This window comes from Oncorhynchus clarkii, chromosome 13 (genome assembly GCF_045791955.1).
Source record: "Oncorhynchus clarkii lewisi isolate Uvic-CL-2024 chromosome 13, UVic_Ocla_1.0, whole genome shotgun sequence".
In the NCBI taxonomy this organism is placed as follows: domain Eukaryota; kingdom Metazoa; phylum Chordata; class Actinopteri; order Salmoniformes; family Salmonidae; genus Oncorhynchus; species Oncorhynchus clarkii.
Genome location: NC_092159.1, coordinates 65408989 through 65431951, shown reverse-complemented (window position 1 = coordinate 65431951; position 22963 = coordinate 65408989). Strand labels below are relative to the sequence as shown.

Sequence of the window (22963 nt, the reverse complement as noted above, 5' to 3'; positions counted from 1 at the left end):
GATGTTTCAGGGAAACGATCCCCTTTGCTGGTTAGATGTTTCAGGGAAACAATCCCCTTTGCCGGTTAGACGGCGGAGGGAAACGATCCCTTTGCTGGTTAGACGTTTCAGGGAAACAATCCCCTTTGCCGGTTAGACGTTTCAGGGAAACAATCCCCTTTGCCGGTTAGACGTTTCAGGGAAACGATCCCCTTTGCCGGTTAGACGTTTTGCCGGTTAGACGTTTCAGAAACGATCCCCTTTGCCGGTTAGACGTTTCAGGGAAACGATCCCCTTTGCCGGTTAGATGTTTCAGGGAAACGATCCCCTTTGCCGGTTAGATGTTTCAGGGAAACGATCCCCTTTGCCGGTTAGACGGCGGAGGGAAACGATCCCTTTGCTGGTTAGACGGCGGAGGGAAACGATCCCTTTGCTGGTTAGACGGCGGAGGGAAACGATCCCCATTGCTGGTTAGACGTCGGAGGGAAACGATCCCCTTTGCCGGTTAGACGTCGGAGGGAAACAATCCCTTTGCCGGTTAGATGTTTCAGGGAAACAATCCCCATTGCCGGTTAGACGTTTCAGGGAAACGATCCCCTTTGCCGGTTAGACGTTTCAGGGAAACGATCCCCTTTGCCGGTTAGACGTTTCAGGGAAACGATCCCCTTTGCCGGTTAGACGTTTCAGGGAAACGATCCCCTTTGCCGGTTAGACGTTTCAGGGAAACGATCCCCTTTGCCGGTTAGACGTTTCAGGGAAACGATCCCCTTTGCCGGTTAGACGTTTCAGGGAAACGATCCCCTTTGCCGGTTAGACGTTTCAGGGAAACGATCCCCTTTGCCGGTTAGACGTTTCAGGGAAACGATCCCCGTTGCCGGTTAGACGTCGGAGGGAAACGATCCCCTTTGCCGGTTAGACGTAGAAGGGAAACGATCCCCTTTGCCGGTTAGACGTAGAAGGGAAACGATCCCCTTTGCCGGTTAGACGCCGGAGGGAAATGATCCCTTTGCCGGTTAGACGTTTCAGGGAAAAGATCCCCTTTGCTGGTTAGACGTTTCAGGGAAACGATCCCCTTTGCCGGTTAGACGTCGGAGGGAAACGATCCCTTTGCCGGTTAGACGTAGGAAGGAAACGATCCCCTTTGCCGGTTAGACGTTTCAGGGAAAAGATCCCTTTGCTGGTTAGACGTAGGAGGGAAAAGATCCCTTTGCTGGTTAGATGTTTCAGGGAAACGATCCCCTTTGCTGGTTAGACGTAGGAGGGAAACGATCCCCTTTGCTGGTTAGACGTAGGAGGGAAACGATCCCTTTGCTGTGACCTGATGTTGACCTCTGACCTGCAGGGAGCATGAGGTGAGCTGTGACTACCGTCCAGTGCGCTGTCCCAACAACCCCTCCTGCCCTCCTCTACTCACCATGAACCTGGAGGGACACCTTAAGGAATGTGAACACATCAAGTGCCCTCACTCCAAATACGGGTAGGTCTCTCTCTCTCACACTCACACACACATACACACACACACACACACACACGCACACACACACACACCAGGGTTTCCGTCAGGAAAATTTGGGAAATTTGGGAAATTTACAAATCAAATCAAATGTATTTATATTAAAGCCCTTCGTACATCAGCTGATATCTCAAAGTGCTGTACAGAAACCCAGCCTAAAACCCCAAACAGCAAGCAATGCAGGTGTAGAAGCACGGTGGCTAGGAAAAACTCCCTAGAAAGGCCAAAACCTAGGAAGAAACCTAGAGAGGAACCAGGCTATGTGGGGTGGCCAGTCCTCTTCTGGCTGTGCCGGGTGGAGATTATAACAGAACATGGCCAAGATGTTCAAATGTTCATAGATGACCAGCAGGGTCAAATAATAATAATCACAGTATTTGTTGAGGGTGCAGCAAGTCAGCACCTCAGGAGTAAATGTCAGTTGGCTTTTCATAGCCGATCATTCAGAGTATCTCTACCACTCCTGCTGTCTCTAGAGAGTTGAAAACAGCAGGTCTGGGACAGGTAGCACATCCTCGCTCTTCCTCTCAGAACAGCATTGAGTCAGTCACTGTAGATGGATAGGATTTAACCACTGGGTGGGAATACTCTCTGATATGATATAACCACAGGAGGGGAATACTCTCTGATAGGATAGAACCACAGGGTGGGATTACTCTGATAGGATAGAACCACAGGGTGGGAATACTCTCTGATAGGATATAACCACAGGGTGGGAATACTCTCTGATAGGATATAACCACAGGGTGGGAATACTCTCTGATAGGATATAACCACAGGGTGGGAATACTCTCTGATAGGATATAACCACAGGGTGGGAATACTCTCTGATTGGTACTGTAGATGGATAGGATATAACCACAGGGTGGGAATACTCTCTGATAGGATATAACCACAGGGTGGGAATACTCTCTGATAGGATATAACCACAGGGTGGGAGTACTCTCTGATAGGATATAACCACAGGGTGGGAGTACTCTCTGATAGGATATAACCACAGGGTGGGAATACTCTCTGATAGGATATAACCACAGGGTGGGAATACTCTGATAGGATATAACCACAGGGTGGGAATACTCTGATAGGATATAACCACAGGGTGGGAATACTCTGATAGGATATAACCACAGGGTGGGAATACTCTCTGATAGGATTTAACCACAGGGTGGGAATACTCTGATAGGATATAACCACAGGGTGGGAATACTCTCCGGTAGGATAGAACCACAGGGTGGGAATACTCTCTGATAGGATAGAACCACAGGGTGGGAATACTCTCTGATAGGATAGAACCACAGGGTGGGAATACTCTCTGATAGGATAGAACCACAGGGTGGGAATGCTCTCTGATAGGATAGAACCACAGGGTGGGAATACTCTCTGATAGGATATAACCACAGGGTGGGAATACTCTCTGGTAGGATATAACCACAGGGTGGGAATACTCTCTGATAGGATAGAACCACAGGGTGGGAATACTCTCTGATAGGATAGAACCACAGGGTGGGAATACTCTCTGATAGGATATAACCACAGGGTGGGAATACTCTCTGATAGGATATAACCACAGGGTGGGAATCATCCAGAACATAAAGTATAAACACACACCGACCCCCTGACCTCATGTCTGAACCCCTCCCTGACCCCCCCCTGACCTCATGTCTGACCCCCTCCCTGACCCCCCCCCCGACCCCCTGTCTAACCCCACCCCTCCTTCTCAGATGTGCGTTTATCGGTAACCAGGATACGTATTCCACACATCTGGACCCCCTGTCTGACCCCCTGTTTGACCCCTCTCTCTCCCCCTGTCTGACCCCTCTGTCTCCCTGTCTGACCCCCTGTTTGACCCCCTGTCTGACTCCCCCTGTCTAACCCCTTTCTCTCCCCCTGTCTGACCCCCTGTTTGACCCCTCTCTCTCCCCCTGTCTGACCCCTCTCTCTCTCCCTGTCTGACCCCCTGTCTGACCCATCTCTCTCCCCCTGTTTGACCCCTCTCTCTCCCCCTGTCTGACCCCTCTCTCTCTCCCTGTCTGACCCCCTGTCTGACCCATCTCTCTCCCCCTGTCTGACCCCCTGTCTGACCCCTCTCTCTCCCCCTGTCTGACCCCCTGTCTGACCCCTCTATCTCCTTCTCCTCAGTTGTGGGTTTATAGGTAACCAGGATACGTATTCCACCCATCTGGACCCCCTGTCTGACCCCTCTCTCTCTCCCTGTCTGACCCCTCTCTCTCTCCCTGTCTGACCCCCTGTCTGACCCCTCTCTCTCCCCCTGTCTGACCCCTCTCCCTCTCCCTGTCTGACCCCCTGTCTGACCCCTCTCTCTCCCCCTGTCTGACCCCTCTCTCTCTCCCCCTGTCTGACCCCCCTCTCTCTCCCCCTGTCTGACCCCTCTCTCTCTCCCTGTCTGACCCCCTGTCTGACCCCTCTCTCTCCCCCTGTCTGACCCCTCTCTCTCTCCCCCTGTCTGACCCCTCTCTCTCTCCTTCTCCTCAGATGTGCATTTATAGGTAACCAGGATACGTATTCCACCCATCTGGACCCCCTGTCTGACCCCTCTCTCTCTCCCTGTCTGACCCCTCTCTCTCCCCCTGTCTGACCCCCTGTCTGACCCCTCTCTCTCCCCCTGTCTGACCCCTCTCTCTCTCCCCCTGTCTGACCCCTCTCTCTCTCCCCCTGTCTGACCCCTCTCTCTCTCCCTGTCTGACCCCCGGTCTGACCCCTCTCTCTCCCCCTGTCTGACCCCTCTCTCTCCCCCTGTCTGACCCCTCTCTCTCTCCCCCTGTCTGACCTCTCTCTCTCCCTGTCTGACCCCCTGTCTGACCCCCTGTCTGACCCCCTGTCTGACCCCCTGTCTGACCCCCTGTCTGACCCCCTGTCTGACCCCTCTCTCTCTCCCTGTCTGACCCCCTGTCTGACCCCTCTCTCCCTGTCTGACCCCTCTCTCTCCCCCTGTCTGACCCCTCTCTCCCTGTCTGACCCCCTGTCTGACCCCCTGTCTGACCCCTCTCTCTCTCCTTCTCCTCAGATGTGCGTTTATAGGTAACCAGGATACGTATTCCACCCATCTGGACCTGTGTAAGTTTGAAGGGCTGAAGGAGTTCCTGCAACAGACTGATGACAGGTACGTACAACCATGAGGTACAGGTGACCCTCCCTCTCTCCCTGATTGGTTCCATGTTGACCCTCCCTCTCTCCCTGATAGGTTCCATGTTGACTCTCCCTGATAGGCTCCATGTTGACTCTCCCTGATAGGCTCCATGTTGACCCTCTCTCTCTCCCTGATAGGTTCCATGTTGACTCTCCCTGATAGGTTCCATTGTGACCCTCTCTCTCTCCCTGATAGGTTCCATGTTGACCCTCCCTCTCTCCCTGATAGGTTCCATGAGATGCAGGTGACCCTGTCTCAGAAGGACCAGGACATTGCCTTCCTGAGGTCCATGCTGGGGAAACTGTCTGAGAAACTGGACCAGCTGGAGAAGAACCTGGAACTGAAGTTTGGTATGAGGGGGGGGGGGGGGGGGGGTTGACCTGGGGGGGTGTTTCTGACCTGGGGGTGATGTTTCTGACCTGGTGTGTGTGTGTGTGTTTCTGACCTGGGGGTGATGTTTCTGACCTGGGGGTGATGTTTCTGACCTGGTGTGTGTGTGTGTTTCTGACCTGGGGGTGATGTTTCTGACCTGGGGGGTGTGTGTGTGTGGGGTTGTGTGTGTGTTTCTGACCTGGGGGTGATGTTTCTGACCTGGTGTGTGTGTGTTTCTGACCTGGGGGGTGTGTGTGTGTTTCTGACCTGGGGGGGTGTTTCTGACCTGGTGTGTGTGTGTTTCTGACCTGGGGTGTGTGTGTGTGTGTTTCTGACCTGGGGGGGTGTTTCTGACCTGGTGTGTGTGTGTTTCTGACCTGGGGTGTGTGTGTGTGTGTTTCTGACCTGGGGGGGTGTTTCTGACCTGGTGTGTGTGTGTGTGTGTTTCTGACCTGGGGGTGATGTTTCTGACCTGGTGTGTGTGTGTTTCTGACCTGGGGGGGGTGTGTTCCAGATGTCCTGGATGAGAACCAGAGTAAGCTGAGTGAAGACCTGATGGAGTTTAGGAGAGATGCCTCCATGCTCAACGTGAGTTTCTGATCTCTATATTATACTAGGATGACCGTCACACACAGTACATTTATCATTTACTCTCTCTGTCTCTCTCTCTCTCTCCGTGCCTCTCTCTCTCTCTCTCTCTCTGTGCCTCTCTCTTTCTCCGTGTCTCTCCGTCTCTGTCTCTCAGGATGAGTTGTCCCACATCAACGCCAGACTCAACATGGGCATCCTGGGCTGTGAGTTTCTCCTCCGTTTTTCACTCTCCTTTCCTCTTCTTCTCTCTCCCCTTTCCCTCTTTTTCTCCTCTCCTCTCTCCCGCTTCTTCTCTCCTCTCCCTCTTCTTCTCTCCTCTCCTTTCCCTCTTCTCCTCTCCCTCTTCTTCTCTCCTCTCCTCTCCTTTCCCTCTTCTCCTCTCCTTTCTCTCCTCTCCTTTCCCTCTTCTCCTCTCCCTCTTCTTCTCTCCTCTCCTCTCCTTTCTCTCCTCTCCTCTCCTTCACTTGTCTGTTGTGAAGAGATGTTAAACCCTCCCTGTTTGTGTCCCTCCTCCTTTCCCCTCTGTGCAGAGATGTTAAGTTGTGAAGAGATGTTAGACTAACCTGTGTGTGTCCATCCTCCTTACCCCTCTGTGCAGAGATGTTAAGTTGTGAAGAGATGTTAGACTAACCTGTGTGTGTCCCTCCTCCTTTCCCCTCTATGCAGAGATGTTAAGTTGTGAAGAGATGTTAGACTAACCTGTGTGTGTCCCTCCTCTCCTCTCCTCCGTTGTGAAACGGAGATGTTAAGTTGTGAAGAGATGTTAGACTAACCTGTTTGTGTCCCTCCTCCTTTCCCCTCTGTGCAGAGATGTTAAGTTGTGAAGAGATGTTAGACTAACCTGTTTGTGTCCCTCCTCCTTTCCCCTCTGTGCAGAGATGTTAAGTTGTGAAGAGATGTTAAACCCTCCCTGTTTGTGTCCCTCCTCCTTTCCCCTCTGTGCAGAGATGTTAAGTTGTGAAGAGATGTTAGACTAACCTGTTTGTGTCCCTCCTCCTTTCCCCTCTGTGCAGAGATGTTAAGTTGTGAAGAGATGTTAGACTAACCTGTTTGTGTCCCTCCTCCTTTCCCCTCTGTGCAGAGATGTTAAGTTGTGAAGAGATGTTAAACCCTCCCTGTTTGTGTCCCTCCTCCTTTCCCCTCTGTGCAGAGATGTTAAGTTGTTAAGAGATGTTAAACCCTCCCTGTTTGTGTCCCTCCTCCAGCCTACGACCCCCAGCAGATCTTTAAATGTAAAGGGACGTTCGTAGGTCACCAGGGGCCAGTCTGGTGTCTGTGTGTCTACTCTACAGGGGACCTGCTCTTCTCTGGCTCCTCGGACAAGACCATCAAGGTACACACACACACACAAACAACTGGGACACCTTAAAAATCAGACATTCTCTCAAGTTGGTATATTGAAAACTACTTGAATTTAAAAAATGAGAGGAGAAACAGAAAAATGAAAAATGTCTTCACCTGAAAAATGATCAGGGAATCTTGGGGGATTCATTTCCAGACAGACGACCTGAGTTTAATTTAGTCACGTTTTTCAAGCTCTGGTTGTCAGGAGAGCTCCCTCTCATTCTACCCACACTGCCTCTCTGGTTGTCAGGAGAGCTCCCTCTCATTCTACCCACACTGCCTCTCTGGTTGTCAGGAGAGCTCCCTCTCATTCTACCCACACTGCCTCTCTGGTTGTCAGGAGAGCTCCCTCTCATTCTACCCACACTGCCTCTCTGGTTGTCAGGAGAGCTCCCTCTCATTCTACCCACACTGCCTCTCTGGTTGTCAGGAGAGCTCCCTCTCATTCTACCCACACTGCCTCTCTGGTTGTCAGGAGAGCTCCCTCTCATTCTACCCACACTGCCTCTCTGGTTGTCAGGAGAGCTCCCTCTCATTCTACCCACACTGCCTCTCTGGTTGTCAGGAGAGCCACCTCTCATTCTACCCACACTGCCTCTCTGGTTGTCAGGAGAGCTCCCTCTCATTCTACCCACACTGCCTCTCTGGTTGTCAGGAGAGCTCCCTCTCATTCTACCCACACTGCCTCTCTGGTTGTCAGGAGAGCTCCCTCTCATTCTACCCACACTGTCTCTCTGGTTGTCAGGAGAGCTCCCTCTCATTCTACCCACACTGTCTCTCTGGTTGTCAGGAGAGCTCCCTCTCATTCTACCCACACTGCCTCTCTGGTTGTCAGGAGAGCTCCCTCTCATTCTACCCACACTGTCTCTCTGGTTGTCAGAAGAGCTCCCTCTCATTCTACCCACACTGCCTCTCTGGTTGTCAGGAGAGCTCCCTCTCATTCTACCCACACTGCCTCTCTGGTTGTCAGGAGAGCTCCCTCTCATTCTACCCACACTGTCTCTCTGGTTGTCAGAAGAGCTCCCTCTCATTCTACCCACACTGCCTCTCTGGTTGTCAGGAGAGCTCCCTCTCATTCTACCCACACTGCTTCTCAGCCAGGCAGGTACAGAGTGGACTGATTAGGCGCTGCCAAACGTCTCATCGATAGCTAAAATGCCGTGCAAATGTAGATTCCATCCTGCCTGGATGGGTTTACACCAGACCCAACCAGGGACGTAGTGGAAACGAACAAACGGTTTTTATTCAACTTTTTATTTAGATAATTATCCTTTACTCACTTATTATTGCATTTATCACCATCGATCGACTCTCAGAAGTCGTTGATCAGAAGTCTTCTAGACCTGAGTTGTAATCGTTGATCAGAAGTCTTCTAGACCTGAGTTGTAATCGTTGATCAGAAGTCTTCTAGACCTGAGTTGTAATCGTTGATCAGAAGTCTTCTAGACCTGAGTTGTAATCGTTGATCAAGAAGTCTTCTAGATCTGAGTTGTAATCGTTGATCAGAAGTCTTCTAGACCTGAGTTGTAATCGTTGATCAAGAAGTCTTCTAGATCTGAGTTGTAATCGTTGATCAGAAGTCGTTGATCAGAAGTCTTCTGGACCTGAGTTGTAATCGTTGATCAGAAGTCTTCTAGACCTGAGTTGTAATCGTTGATCAAGAAGTCTTCTAGATCTGAGTTGTAATTGTTGATCAGAAGTCGTTGATCAGAAGTCTTCTAGACCTGAGTTGTAATCGTTGCTCAGAAGTCTTCTAGACCTGAGTTGTAATCGTTGATCAGAAGTCTTCTAGACCTGAGTTGTAATTGTTGATCAGAAGTCTTCGTTGATCAGAAGTCTTCTGGACCTGAGTTGTAATCGTTGATCAGAAGTCTTCTAGACCTGAGTTGTAATCGTTGATCAAGAAGTCTTCTAGATCTGAGTTGTAATCGTTGATCAAGACGTCTTCTAGACCTGAGTTGTAATCGTTGATCAGAAGTCTTCTGGACCTGAGTTGTAATCGTTGATCAGAAGTCTTCGTTGATCAGAAGTCTTCTAGACCTGAGTTGTAATCGTTGATCAGAAGTCGTTGATCAGAAGTCTTCTAGACCTGAGTTGTAATCGTTGATCAGAAGTCTTCTGGACCTGAGTTGTAATCGTTGATCAGAAGTCTTCGTTGATCAGAAGTCTTCTGGACCTGAGTTGTAATCGTTGATCAGAAGTCTTCTAGACCTGAGTTGTAATCGTTGATCAATAAGTCTTCTAGACCTGAGTTGTAATCGTTGATCAATAAGTCTTCTAGATCTGAGTTGTAATCGTTGATCAGAAGTCTTCTAGACCTGAGTTGTAATCGTTGATCAGAAGTCTTCTAGACCTGAGTTGTAATCGTTGATCAGAAGTCTTCTAGACCTGAGTTGTCATCGTTGATCAGAAGTCTTCTAGACCTGAGTTGTAATCGTTGATCAGAAGTCTTCGTTGATCAGAAGTCTTCGTTGATCAGAAGTCTTCGTTGATCAGAAGTCTTCTAGACCGGAGTTGTAATCGTTGATCAGAAGTCTTCGTTGATCAGAAGTCTTCTAGACCTGAGTTGTAATCGTTGATCAACCACACACAGATAGATACATGTTGACTCTCTCTCTCTCTCTCAGACCACACACACAGACACATTTTGACTCTCTCTCTCTCTCTCGCTCTCTGTCAGGTGTGGGATACCTGCACCACCTATAAATGTCAGAAGACTCTGGAGGGTCATGATGGAATCGTGCTGGCACTGTGTATACAGGGGTAAGGACACACGCACACACACACACACACACACACACACACACACACACACACATACAGAGAGAGTTGTGTTAATTCCAGTAGTAATAATAGCAGGACATATAATCATGTATTCAGGCTTCAACGCTGCTGTTGTGTTGTGTATCTCTCACTCTTCTGTCTCTCCTTCTTCCCCCTCTCTCTCCTCTTCCTCTTCCCCCTCTCTCTCTCTCCTCTTCCCCCTCTCTCTCTCTCCTCTTCCTCTCACTCTCGCTCTCTCCTCTTTCGACTCTCACTCCCCTCTTTCCCCTCTCTCTCTCCTTCCCATCTCTCTCTCTCCTTCCCCTCCCTCTCTCTCCTTCCCCTCCCTCGCGCTCCTTCCCCTCTCGCTCTCTCCTCTTTCCCCTCTCGCTCTCTCCTCTTTCTCTCGCTCTCTCCTCCTTCCCCTCTCGCTCTCTCCTCTTTCCCCTCTCGCTCTCTCCTCTTTCCCCTCTCGCTCTCTCCTCTTCCCCCTCTCGCTCTCCTCCTTCCCCTCTCGCTCTCCTCCTTCCCCTCTCGCTCTCCTCCTTCCCCCTCTCCCTCTCCTCTTCCCCCTCTCGCTCTCCTCTTCTCGCTCTCCTCTTCCCCCTCTGTAGGAACAGACTGTATAGTGGCTCAGCTGACTGCACCATCATAGTGAGTCTGTTCTGACTGTTGTCTCTTATGAATTATCCTGTTTAACAACAGTAACACACCTACAGTCTGACTGTTGTCTCTTATGAATTGTCCTGTTCAACAACAGTAACACACCTACAGTCTGACTGTTGTCTCTTATAAACCACAACAACACACCTACAGTCTGACAGTTTATTAGGTACACCCATTTAGTACCAAGTCGGACCCCCCTTTGCCTCCAGAACAGCCTGAATTATTCGGGGCATAAAACATTCCCCACACCATTACACCACCTGTACCGGTGACACCAGGCAGGATCGGGGCCATGGACTCCCCAACGCCAAATTCTGTCTCTGCCTCCTTGGACCTCTCTCCTCAACGAGCAGTCTCCACTCACAGCCGCTGACTGGGTGTTTGTCGTTCTCTGTAAACCCTCAGAAACTCAGACGTGTGAAAGTCCCAGGAAGTCCAGACGTTTCTGAGATACTGGAGCGCCCGGCACCGACGATCGTACCACGCTCAAGGTCGCTCGTTTTTTATTCCCCGGTCTAACATCCGATGGACCAGTAACTGAATGCCTCGATGCCTGTCTGTCTGTTTTATACAACAAGCTACGACCACGTGACTCACTGTCTGGAGGAGCCATCCATTATGGTGAATGGGACGGTGTACCTAATAAACTGTCCGATGGACCAGTAACTGAATGCCTCGATGCCTGTCTGCCTGCTTTATATAACAAGCTACGACCACGTGACTCACTGTCTGGGGGAGCGATCCATTATGGTGAATGGGACGGTGTACCTAATAAACTGTCCGGTGTATGTGTATATAACTCACCTTTTGTTAAATTTTTTATTTCTTTCACCTTTTATTTGAACTAAAGTCAAGTTAAGAACAAATACTAATTTACAATGACGGCCTCCTGCGGGGTCGGGGTCTGGGAATATAGAAATAGTTATTTAAAAATATAACACACAAATGTAGGACACAACACACATCACAACGAGACAACACAACACTACATGAAAGAGACCTAAGACGACAACATGGCAATGCAGCAACACATGACGACACAGCAGCAACACCTACACTGACTGTAGAACCATAACGACACAGCAGCAACACCTACACTGACTGTAGAACCATGACAACACATGACGACACAGCAGCAACACCTACACTGACTGTAGAACCATGACGACACAGCAGCAACACCTACACTGACTGTAGAACCATGACGACACAGCAGCAACACCTACACTGACTGTAGAACCATGATGTACTTTACCTAGATCATCAGCCCTGTGTCTGCTTTGTGTCCAACATGCCTCTTGTGCGTTCTCCCCCATCTCTCTCTCTCTCTCTCTCTCTCTCTCTCTCTCTCTCTCTCTCTCTCTCTCTCTCTCATCTCCTGTCTCTCTCTTCTCTCTCTCTGTCTGTCTCCTCTCTCTCTTTTCTCCTGTCTCTCTCTTCTCTCTCTCTGTCTGTCTCCTCTCTCTCTCTTCTGTCTCTCTCTCTCTCTCCCCTGTCTCTCTCTCTCCCCTGTCTCTCTCTCTCCCTTGTCTCTCTCTCTCTCCCCTGACTCTCTCTGTGTGTTATGTAGGTGTGGGACGTCCAGACCCTGCAGAAGGTGAACACAATCCGTGCCCATGACAACCCGGTGTGTACGCTGGTGTCCTCCCACAGCATGCTGTTCAGCGGATCCCTCAAGGCCATCAAGGTAGAGCCAAAGACCGTTTTTAAAAATAGAGGCCGAGAAGCTGCTTCCTTCACTTTCCTGGTGTCAGTAGAGACAGATGTGGAGAGAAACGGTTCCTCTCTTTCCTGGTGTCAGTAGAGACAGAGATGTGGAGAGAGGCGGTTCCTCTCTTTCCTGGTGTCAGGAGAGACAGAGAGAGACGGTTCCTCTCTTTCCTGGTGTCAGTAGAGACAGAGATGTGGATAGAGACGGTTCCTCTCTTTCCTGGTGTCAGTAGAGACAGAGATGTGGATAGAGACGGTTCCTCTCTTTCCTGGTGTCAGTAGAGACAGAGATGTGGATAGAGACGGTTCCTCTCTTTCCTGGTGTCAGTAGAGACAGAGATGTGGAGAGAGACGGTTCCTCTCTTTCCTGGTGTCAGGAGAGACAGAGATGTGGAGAGAGACGGTTCCTCTCTTTCCTGGTGTCAGTAGAGACAGAGATGTGGAGAGAGACGGTTCCTCTCTTTCCTGGTGTCAGTAGAGACAGAGTGGTGATTGGTTTAAATCCACTGACATCATTCAGCTGTAATTATCCAATGCGGTGTGTCCGTACGCTGTGATCTGCAAGGTAAAGAATGAAATAGATGGGGATCAATACAGCGCCCCGTTATCTGAGGTTAAGGCACATTCATTATTAATAATGAGCAGGAGAAACAAGTCTTTTTTTAATGCCCCGGGTGAAAAAATAATCTTGACACTCAGTAACTGTTTGTGTCACCTTTTAGCAGCAATGACTCCAACCAACCACTTCCTGTAGTTGTTGACCAACCAACCACTTCCTGTAGTTGTTGACCAACCAACCACTTCCTGTAGTTGTTGACCAACCAACCACTTCCTGTAGCTGTTGACCAACCAACCACTTCCTGTAGCTGTTGACCAACCAACCACTTCCTGTAGCTGTTGACCAACCAACCACTTCCTGTAGCTGTTGACCAACCAACCACTTCCTGTAGCTGTTGACCAACCAACCACTTCCTGTAGCTGTTGACCAACCAACCACTTCCTGTAGCTGTTGACCAACCAACCACTTACTGTAGCTGTTGACCAACCAACCACTTCCTGTAGTTGTTGACCAACCAACCACTTCCTGTAGCTGTTGACCAACCAACCACTTCCTGTAGCTGTTGACCAACCAACCACTTCCTGTAGCTGTTGACCAGTCTCCCACTTCCTGTAGCTGTTGACCAGTCTCCCACTTCCTGTAGTTGTTGACCAGTCTCTCACGTCGCTGTGGAGGAATTGTGAAATGTAACTGTTAATTTCAGGTCCTGCTACGTCGTCTGTGTCGAGGGACTGGTCTTTACCTCGGCCTTTCTAACACGTTGACATTGTGTTGATTTTTCAACCATTCTGATGGTGAGACTCTGGCTTGTGTGATTGTTTTTAATCGTCTCGCTGCACGACTCAGCTTGGGCTTCAGCTCACCGACGGATGGGTCTGACGTCGTCTCTGATACAGAACAGAATTCATGGCTCCTTCGTTTAAGGCGACTGGTCGTCCTGAGGCAGCAGAGCCTCGCCCTAAACCATCACACTACCATCACACCACCACCACACCACTACCATCACTCCTCCACCATCACACTACCATCACACTACCACTACCACACCACTACCATCACACCACTACCACACCACTACCACACCACTACCATCACACCACTACCATCACTCCTCCACCATCACACTACCATCACACTACCACTACCACACCACTACCATCACACCACTACCACACCACTACCACACCACTACCATCACACCACTACCATCACACCACTACCATCACACAACTACCATCACACTACCATCACACCACTACCATCACACTACCATCACACCACTACCATCACACCACTACCATCACACTACCATCACACCACTACCATCACACTACCATCACACCACTACCATCACACTACCATCACACCACTACCATCACACTACCATCACACCACTACCATCACACTACCACCACACCACTACCATCACACTACCATCACTCCTCCACCATCACACTACCATCACACCACTACATCACACTACCATCACACCACTACCATCACACTACCATCACACCACTACCATCACACTACCATCACACCACTACCATCACACTACCATCACACCACTACCATCACACTACTATCACACCACTACCATCACACTACCATCACACCACTACCATCACACTACCACCACACCACTACCATCACACTACCATCACTCCTCCACCATCACACTACCATCACACCACTACCATCACACTACCATCACACCACTACCATCACACTACCATCACACCACTACCATCACACCACCATCATCACACCACTACCATCACACCACCACCATCACACCACTACCATCACACCACCACTACCATCACACCACTATCATCACACCAATACCATCACACCACCACCATCACACCACCACCATCACACCACTACCATCACACCACTACCATCACACCACCACCATCACACCACTACCATACCACCACCATCCCACCACCATCACTCCACTACCATCACACCACCACCATCACTCCACTACCATCACTCCACTACCATCACTCCACTACCATCACTACACTACCATCACTACACTACCATCACACCACCATCAACACCACCACCATCACTCCACTACCATCACTCCACTACCATCACACCACTACCATCACACCACTACCATCACACCACTACCATCACACCATCACCACTACCATCACACCACCACCATCACACCACTACCATCACACCATCACTCCACTACCATCACTCCACTACCATCACTCCACTACCATCACACCACTACCATCACACCACCATCATCACACCACTACCATCACACCACCATCATCACACCACTACCATCACACCACTACCATCACTCCACCATCACACCACTACCATCACACCACCACCATCACACCACTACCATCACACAACTACCATCACACCACTACCATCACACCACCACTACCATCACATTACCACCATCACACCACTACCATCACACCACCACCACCACACCACCACCATCACTCCACTACCATCACACCACCACCATCACACCACTACCATCACACCATCACTCCACTACCATCACTCCACTACCATCACACCACTACCATCACACCACTACCATCACTCCACCATCACACCACCACCATCACACCACCACCATCACACCACCACCATCACACCACCACCATCACACCACCACCATCACACCACCACCATCACACCACCACCATCACACCACCACCATCACACCACCACCACCACACCACTACCATCACACCACTACCATCACACCACCATCATCACACCACCACCATCACACCACTACCATCACACCACCATCATCACACCACTACCATCACACCACTACCATCACACCACCATCATCACACCACCACCATCACACCACCACCATCACACCACTACCATCACACCACTACCATCACTCCACTACCATCACTCCACTACCATCACTACACTACCATCACACCACCACCACCATCACACAACCACCATCACTCCACCATCATCACTCCACCATCATCACACCACTACCATCACACCACTACCATCACACCACCATCATCACACCACTACCATCACACCATCACCATCACACCACTACCATCACACCACCACCTTGCTGACCGTTGGGTACGAGGTCCTTACTGTGGAATACAGCTTTAACCTTTAACCCCAGACCACCTCTTCCTGTACAGTACCAGTCTGACCTGTTTAACCTTTAACCCCAGACCTCCTCTTCCTGTACAGTACCAGTCTGACCTGTTTAACCTTTAACCCCAGACCTCCTCTTCCTGTACAGTACCAGTCTGACCTGTTTAACCTTTAACCCCAGACCTCCTCTTCCTGTACAGCACCAGTCTGACCTGTTTAACCTTTAACCCCAGACCTCCTCTTCCTGTACAGCACCAGTCTGACCTGTTTAACCTTTAACCCCAGACCTCCTCTTCCTGTACAGCACCAGTCTGACCTGTTTAACCTTTAACCCCAGACCTCCTCTTCCTGTACAGCACCAGTCTGACCTGTTTAACCTTTAACCCCAGACCTCCTCTTCCTGTACAGCACCAGTCTGACCTGTTTAACCTTTAACCCCAGACCTCCTCTTCCTGTACAGCACCAGTCTGACCTGTTTAACCTTTAACCCCAGACCTCCTCTTCCTGTACAGCACCAGTCTGACCTGTTTAACCTTTAACCCCAGACCTCCTCTTCCTGTACAGCACCAGTCTGACCTGTTTAACCTTTAACCCCAGACCTCCTCTTCCTGTACAGCACCAGTCTGACCTGTTTAACCTTTAACCCCAGACCTCCTCTTCCTGTACAGTACCAGTCTGACCTGTTTAACCTTTAACTCTTCCTGTACAGCACCTCGGGTCTTCTGATGTGGCTTTTCTACTGAGACGAGAGGACAGACAGAATCACAGAGAGAGCGAGAGTGAGGGAGTGAGGGAGAGAGAGTGAGGGAGAGAGAGTGAGGGAGAGTGAGGGAGGGAGAGTGAGGGAAGGAGAGTGAGGGAAGGAGAGTGAGGGAGAGAGAGTGAGGGAGAGAGAGTGAGGGAGAGAGAGAGTGAGAGACTTGTCAGGGAACTGGGACAGACGGAGGGAGGAATGATCTCACTATTGAAAGGGATTTTCCCCCTTCCACAACTCTGTCTTTCCCTGAAGTGTTTCAATGACATCATCTGCTGTTAACGCCTGATGACTTTCTAACTGTGTGTGTGTGTGTGTGTGTGTGTGTGATAATACTGCCCTGCTCTAAATGTGTGGTTCTCACCGATCTGTGTCTGTTATCTAATCTCTCTCCTTTTTCGCTCTCTTCCTCTCCTCCTCTCTGTCCTCTCCTCCTCTCTCTCTACTCTTCTTCTCTCTCCTTTCCCTCTCTTCTCTCCCCTCCTCCTCCCCTCTTGTCTCCCTCCCTCTCCCCTCTTCTCTCCTCCTCCCCTCTTGTCTCCCTCCCTCCCTCTCCCCTCTTCTCTCCCCCTCCCCTCTTGTCTCCCTCCAGGTGTGGGACATAGTGGGGACAGAGTTGAAGCTGAAGAAGGAGTTAACAGGACTGAACCACTGGGTTCGTGCTCTGGTGGCCTCTCAGAACCACCTCTACAGTGGATCATACCAGACCATCAAGGTAGGAGGACAGGAAGTGTGTGTGTGTGTGTGTCATCATAGTTAAAGCATGGGGATGTGTGGTTGTACTTGGCTACGTTACTAAATATAGAAACACAGGAACTCGGTGTGATTGTTCTCCTCTGCTGCCTCACTGTTCTGGGTGGAGGGAGAGAGAGAGAGAGAGAGAGAGAGAGACAGAGACAGAGGGAGGGAGGGTGTGACTGTTCTCCTCTGCTGCCTCACTGTTCTGGGTGGAGGGAGAGAGGGGGAGAGAGAGGGGGAGAGGGGGAGAGAGGGAGAGAGAGGGACGTAGGGTGTGACTGTGACTGTTCTCCTCTGGTGCCTCACTGTTCTGGGTGGAGGGAGAGACTCTAATGAAGACTCAGGGGAGGGAGAGAGACAGATGGGTGGAAACAAGAGAGAGGGAGACAGAGGAGAGGAAGATGGAGGTGTTGTGTTTATGAGGGACACGTTGTGAAGTCTGTCTGTCTGTAAAACAAGTGTGGAGGCCAGACAATACTGGCAACATTCTCTCACATCTTTCTTTGTCCCTCTTCTTCTCTCTCTTCTCCTCTCTCTTCTCCATCCCTCTCTTCTCTCTCTTCTCCTCTCTTCTCTTCCTCTCTTCTTTTCCTCTCTTCTCCTCTCTTCTCCATCCCTCTCTTCTCTCTCTTCTCCTCTCTTCTCTTCCTCTCTTCTCCATCCCTCTCTTCTCCATCCCTCTCTTCTCTCTCTCCTCCTCTCTTCTCTTCCTCTCTTCTCCATCCCTCTCTTCTCCATCCCTCTCTTGCTCTCACACCTCTGTCCCTCCCCCCCTTTCTCTCCTTTCCCCATCTCTCCACCACATCATGGCATGTTTTGGAGGAGCTCTCTGATTGGTGGAGCATGTGAACATTCCACCATTGCTATGGGGATGGAAGTTGATGACTTGCAGCTGTGGTTTCTGTCTTTCTACAGCTGATAAGAGAATCTGTCTGTCTATTTATTTGTGTTCTCTGGCTTCAGTACAGTGAATAACAATTCTAGACTTAATAAAACTGTCCTCTCTCCTCCCCCTACCTCCTCTCTCCTCTCTCCTCCCCCTACCTCCTCTCTCCTCTCTCCTCCCCCTACCTCCTCTCTCCTCTCTCCTCCCCCTACCTCCTCTCTCCTCTCTCCTCCCCCTACCTCCTCTCTCCTCTCTCCTCCCCCTACCTCCTCTCTCCTCTCTCCTCCCCCTACCTCCTCTCTCCTCTCTCCTCCCCCTACCTCCTCTCTCCTCTCTCCTCCCCCTACCACCTCTCTCCTCTCTCCTCCCCCTACCTCCTCTCTCCTCTCTCCTCCCCCTACCTCCTCTCTCCTCCCCCTACCTCCTCTCTCCTCCCCCTACTCTCCTCTCTCCTCCCCCTACTCTCCTCTCTCCTCCCCGTACCTCCTCTCTCCTCTCTCCTCTCTCCTCCCCCTACACCCCTCTCTCCTCCCCCTACCCTCCTCTCTCCTCCCCCTACCCTCCTCTCTCCTCCCCCTACCCTCCTCTCTCCTCCCCCTCCTCTCTCCTCCCTCTCCTCTCCCCTCTCTCCTCCCCCTCCTCTCTCCTCCCCCTACCCTCCTCTCTCCTACCCTCCTCTCTCCTCTCCCTACCCTCCTCTCTCCTCCCCCTCCCCCCTCTCTCCTCCCCCTCCCCCCTCTCCTACCCTCCTCTCTCCTCACCCTACCCTCCTCTCTCCTCCCCCAACCCTCCTCTCTCCTCCCCCAACTCTCCTCTCTCCTCCCCCTACCTCCTCTCTCCTCCCCCTACCTCCTCTCTCCTCCCCCTACCTCCTCTCTCCTCCCCCTACTCTCCTCTCTCCTCCCCCTACTCTCCTCTCTCCTCCCCGTACCTCCTCTCTCCTCTCTCCTCTCTCCTCCCCCTACACCCCTCTCTCCTCCCCCTACCCTCCTCTCTCCTCCCCCTACCCTCCTCTCTCCTCCCCCTACCCTCCTCTCTCCTCCCCCTACCCTCCTCTCTCCTCCCCCTCCTCTCTCCTCCCTCTCCTCTCCTCTCCTCTCCCCTCTCTCCTCCCCCTACCCTCCTCTCTCCTCCCCCTACCCTCCTCTCTCCTACCCTCCTCTCTCTTTTCTCCTCCCCAACCATCCTCTCTCCTACCATCCTCTCTCCTCCCCCTACCCTCCTCTCTCCTCCCCCTCCCCCCTCCCCTACCCTCCTCTCTCCTCCCCCTACCCTCCTCTCTCCTCCCCCAACCCTCCTCTCTCCTCCCCCAACCCTCCTCTCTCCTCCCCCAATCCTCCTCTCTCCTACCCTCCTCTCTCCTACCCTCCTCTCTCCTCCCTCTCCTCCCCTCCCACCTCCTCCCCCCTTCTCTCTCCTCCCTCTCCCCCTCCTCTCTCCTCCCTCTCCCCCTCTCCTCTCCCCGGTCATCAGATCTGGGACATCCGTTCCCTGGACTGTGTTCATGTCCTCCAGACCAGTGGGGGCAGTGTCTATTCCATCGCTGTCACCAACCATCACATCGTCTGTGGCACCTACGAGAACCTTATACACGTAAGACACGCACGCACGCACGCACGCACGCACACACACAGAGATACATATATCCTCAAGGGGACATGATTTATGCCATCCTCAAGGGGACATGATTTATGCCGTCCTCAAGGGGACATGATTTATGCCGTCCTCAAGGGGACATGATTTATGCCGTCCTGAAGGGGACATGGTTTATACCGTCTTCATGGGGACATGGTTTATACCGTCTTCATGGGGACATGATTTATACCGTCTTCATGGGGACATGATTTATACCGTCTTCATGGGGACATGATTTATACCGTCTTCATGGGGACATGATTTATACCGTCTTCATGGGGACATGATTTATACCGTCTTCATGGGGACATGATTTATACCGTCTTCATGGGGACATGATTTATACCGTCTTCATGGGGACATGATTTATACCGTCTTCATGGGGACATGATTTATACCGTCTTCATGGGGACATGATTTATACCGTCTTCAAGGGGACATGATTTAGACCGTCTTCAAGGGGACATGATTTAGACCGTCCTCTAGGGGACATGATTTAGACCGTCCTCAAAGGGACATGATTTATAACGTCCTCAAGGGGACATGATTTAGACCGTCCTCAAGGGGACATGATTTAGACCGTCCTCAAGGGGACATGATTTAGACCGTCCTCAAGGGGACATGATTTAGGCCGTCCTCAAGGGGACATGATTTAGCATCGGTTTGGACATGAGGCTGTAGCCAATACCCAGGTCAGCATCGGGTTGGACATGAGGCTGTCAGCATCGGGTTGGACATGAGGCTGTCAGCATCGGGTTGGACATGAGGCTGTAGCCAATACCCAGGTCAGCATCGGGTTGGACATGAGGCTGTCAGCATCGGGTTGGACATGAGGCTGTCAGCATCGGGTTGGACATGAGGCTGTCAGCATCGGGTTGGACATGAGGCTGTCAGCATCGGGTTGGACATGAGGCTGTCAGCATCGGGTTGGACATGAGGCTGTCAGCATCGGGTTGGACATGAGGCTGTCAGCATCGGGTTGGACATGAGGCTGTCAGCATCGGGTTGGACATGAGGCTGTCAGCATCGGGTTGGACATGGGGCTGTCAGCATCGGGTTGGACATGGGGCTGTCAGCATCGGGTTGGACATGGGGCTGTCAGCATCTGGTTGGACATGGGGCTGTCAGCATCGGGTTGGACATGGGGCTGTCAGCATCGGGTTGGACATGGGGCTGTCAGCATCGGGTTGGACATGGGGCTGTCAGCATCGGGTTGGACATGGGGCTGTCAGCATCTGGTTGGACATGGGGCTGTCAGCATCGGGTTGGACATGGGGCTGTCAGCATCGGGTTGGACATGGGGCTGTCAGCATCGGGTTGGACATGGGGCTGTCAGCATCTGGTTGGACATGGGGCTGTCAGCATCGGGTTGGACATGAGGCTGTCAGCATCGGGTTGGACATGGGGCTGTCAGCATCGGGTTGGACATGGGGCTGTAGCCATTATCCAGATCAGCATTGGGTTGGACATGAGGCTGTCAGCATCGGGTTGGACATGAGGCTGTCAGCATCGGGTTGGACATGAGGCTGTAGCCAATCCCAGGTCAGCATCGGGTTGGACATGAGGCTGTCAGCATCGGGTTGGACATGAGGCTGTAGCCATTACCCAGATCAGCATCGGGTTGGACATGAGGCTGTAGCCATTACCCAGATCAGCATCGGGTTGGACATGAGGCTGTAGCCAATACCCAGATCAGCATCGGGTTGGACATGAGGCTGTAGCCAATACCCAGATCAGCATCGGGTTGGACATGAGGCTGTAGCCAATACCCAGATCAGCATCGGTTTGGACATGAGGCTGTAGCCATTACCCAGATCAGCATCGGGTTGGACATGAGGCTGTAGCCATTACCCAGATCAGCATCGGGTTGGACATGAGGCTGTAGCCATTACCCAGATCAGCATCGGGTTGGACATGAGGCTGTAGCCATTACCCAGATCAGCATCGGGTTGGACATGAGGCTGTAGCCATTACCCAGATCAGCATCGGGTTGGACATGAGGCTGTAGCCAATACCCAGATCAGCATCGGGTTGGACATGAGGCTGTAGCCAATACCCAGATCAGCATCGGGTTGGACATGAGGCTGTAGCCATTACCCAGATCAGCATCGGGTTGGACATGAGGCTGTAGCCAATACCCAGATCAGCATGGGGTTGGACATGAGGCTGTAGCCAATACCCATATCAGCATCGGGTTGGACATGAGGCTGTTGGCCTCTCTGATCCAATTCTGATCGCAGTAATTGTTTTTGATATTGTGATATTTATGTGATTTAAAAAAAATAATAATAATGTACTTGGCCAACTTTCTGTCCTGGACAGTAGGGGGCAGTGTTTTTAATGTGGATCCCTGATGTGTTCTCTAGGTCTGGGATATAGAGTCTCAGGTCCGGACCCTAACGGGTCATGTGGGGGACAGTGTTTTTAATGTGCATCCCTGATGTGTTCTCTAGGTCTGGGATATAGAGTCTCAGGTCCGTACCCTAACGGGTCATGTGGGGGACAGTGTTTTTAATGTGGATCCCTGATGTGTTCTCTAGGTCTGGGATATAGAGTCTCAGGTCTGGACCCTAACGGGTCATGTTGGGGACAGTGTTTTTAATGTGGATCCCTGATGTGTTCTCTAGGTCTGGGATATAGAGTCCAAGGAGCAGGTGCGGACCCTAACGGGTCATGTGGGGACAGTGTACGCTCTAGCAGTCATCTCTACACCAGACCAGACCAAGGTGTTCAGCGCCTCCTATGACCGCTCACTCAGGGTAAGTCTGTCTCTCTTACCGTCTGTCTCTCTGACCGTCTGTCTCTCTTACCGTCTGTCTCTCTTACCGTCTGTCTCTCTGACCGTCTGTCTCTCTGACCGTCTGTCTCTCTGACCGTCTGTCTCTCTTTACCGTCTGTCTCTCTTACCGCCTGTCTCTCTGACCGTCCTGTCTCTCTGACCGTCCTGTCTCTCTGACCGTCCTGTCTCTCTGACCGTCCTGTCTCTCTGACCGCCTGTCTCTCTGACCGCCTGTCTCTCTGACCGCCTGTCTCTCTTACCGCCTGTCTCTCTTACCGCCTGTCTCTCTTACCGTCCTGTCTCTCTGACCGTCCTGTCTCTCTGACCGCCTGTCTCTCTGACCGCCTGGTCTCTCTGACCGTCCTGTCTCTCTGACCGCCTG

The 22963-nt window shown here is 51.4% G+C and overlaps 1 protein-coding gene across 1 annotated transcript in view; it reads left to right on the top strand.

Moving 5' to 3' along the window:
• LOC139365265 (E3 ubiquitin-protein ligase TRAF7) overlaps nucleotides 1–22963 on the top strand; it is a 60719-nt gene that overhangs the window by 27061 nt on the left and 10695 nt on the right. Inside the window, exons 8-19 of the mRNA XM_071102774.1 lie at nucleotides 1322–1456; nucleotides 4518–4613; nucleotides 4869–4990; nucleotides 5527–5600; nucleotides 5758–5806; nucleotides 6809–6936; nucleotides 9628–9710; nucleotides 10325–10364; nucleotides 11947–12063; nucleotides 17136–17258; nucleotides 19641–19760; nucleotides 22430–22561. Of these exons, the coding sequence (XP_070958875.1) occupies nucleotides 1322–1456; nucleotides 4518–4613; nucleotides 4869–4990; nucleotides 5527–5600; nucleotides 5758–5806; nucleotides 6809–6936; nucleotides 9628–9710; nucleotides 10325–10364; nucleotides 11947–12063; nucleotides 17136–17258; nucleotides 19641–19760; nucleotides 22430–22561 (1219 nt within the window). The remainder of the gene's footprint in view (nucleotides 1–1321; nucleotides 1457–4517; nucleotides 4614–4868; nucleotides 4991–5526; nucleotides 5601–5757; nucleotides 5807–6808; nucleotides 6937–9627; nucleotides 9711–10324; nucleotides 10365–11946; nucleotides 12064–17135; nucleotides 17259–19640; nucleotides 19761–22429; nucleotides 22562–22963) is intronic.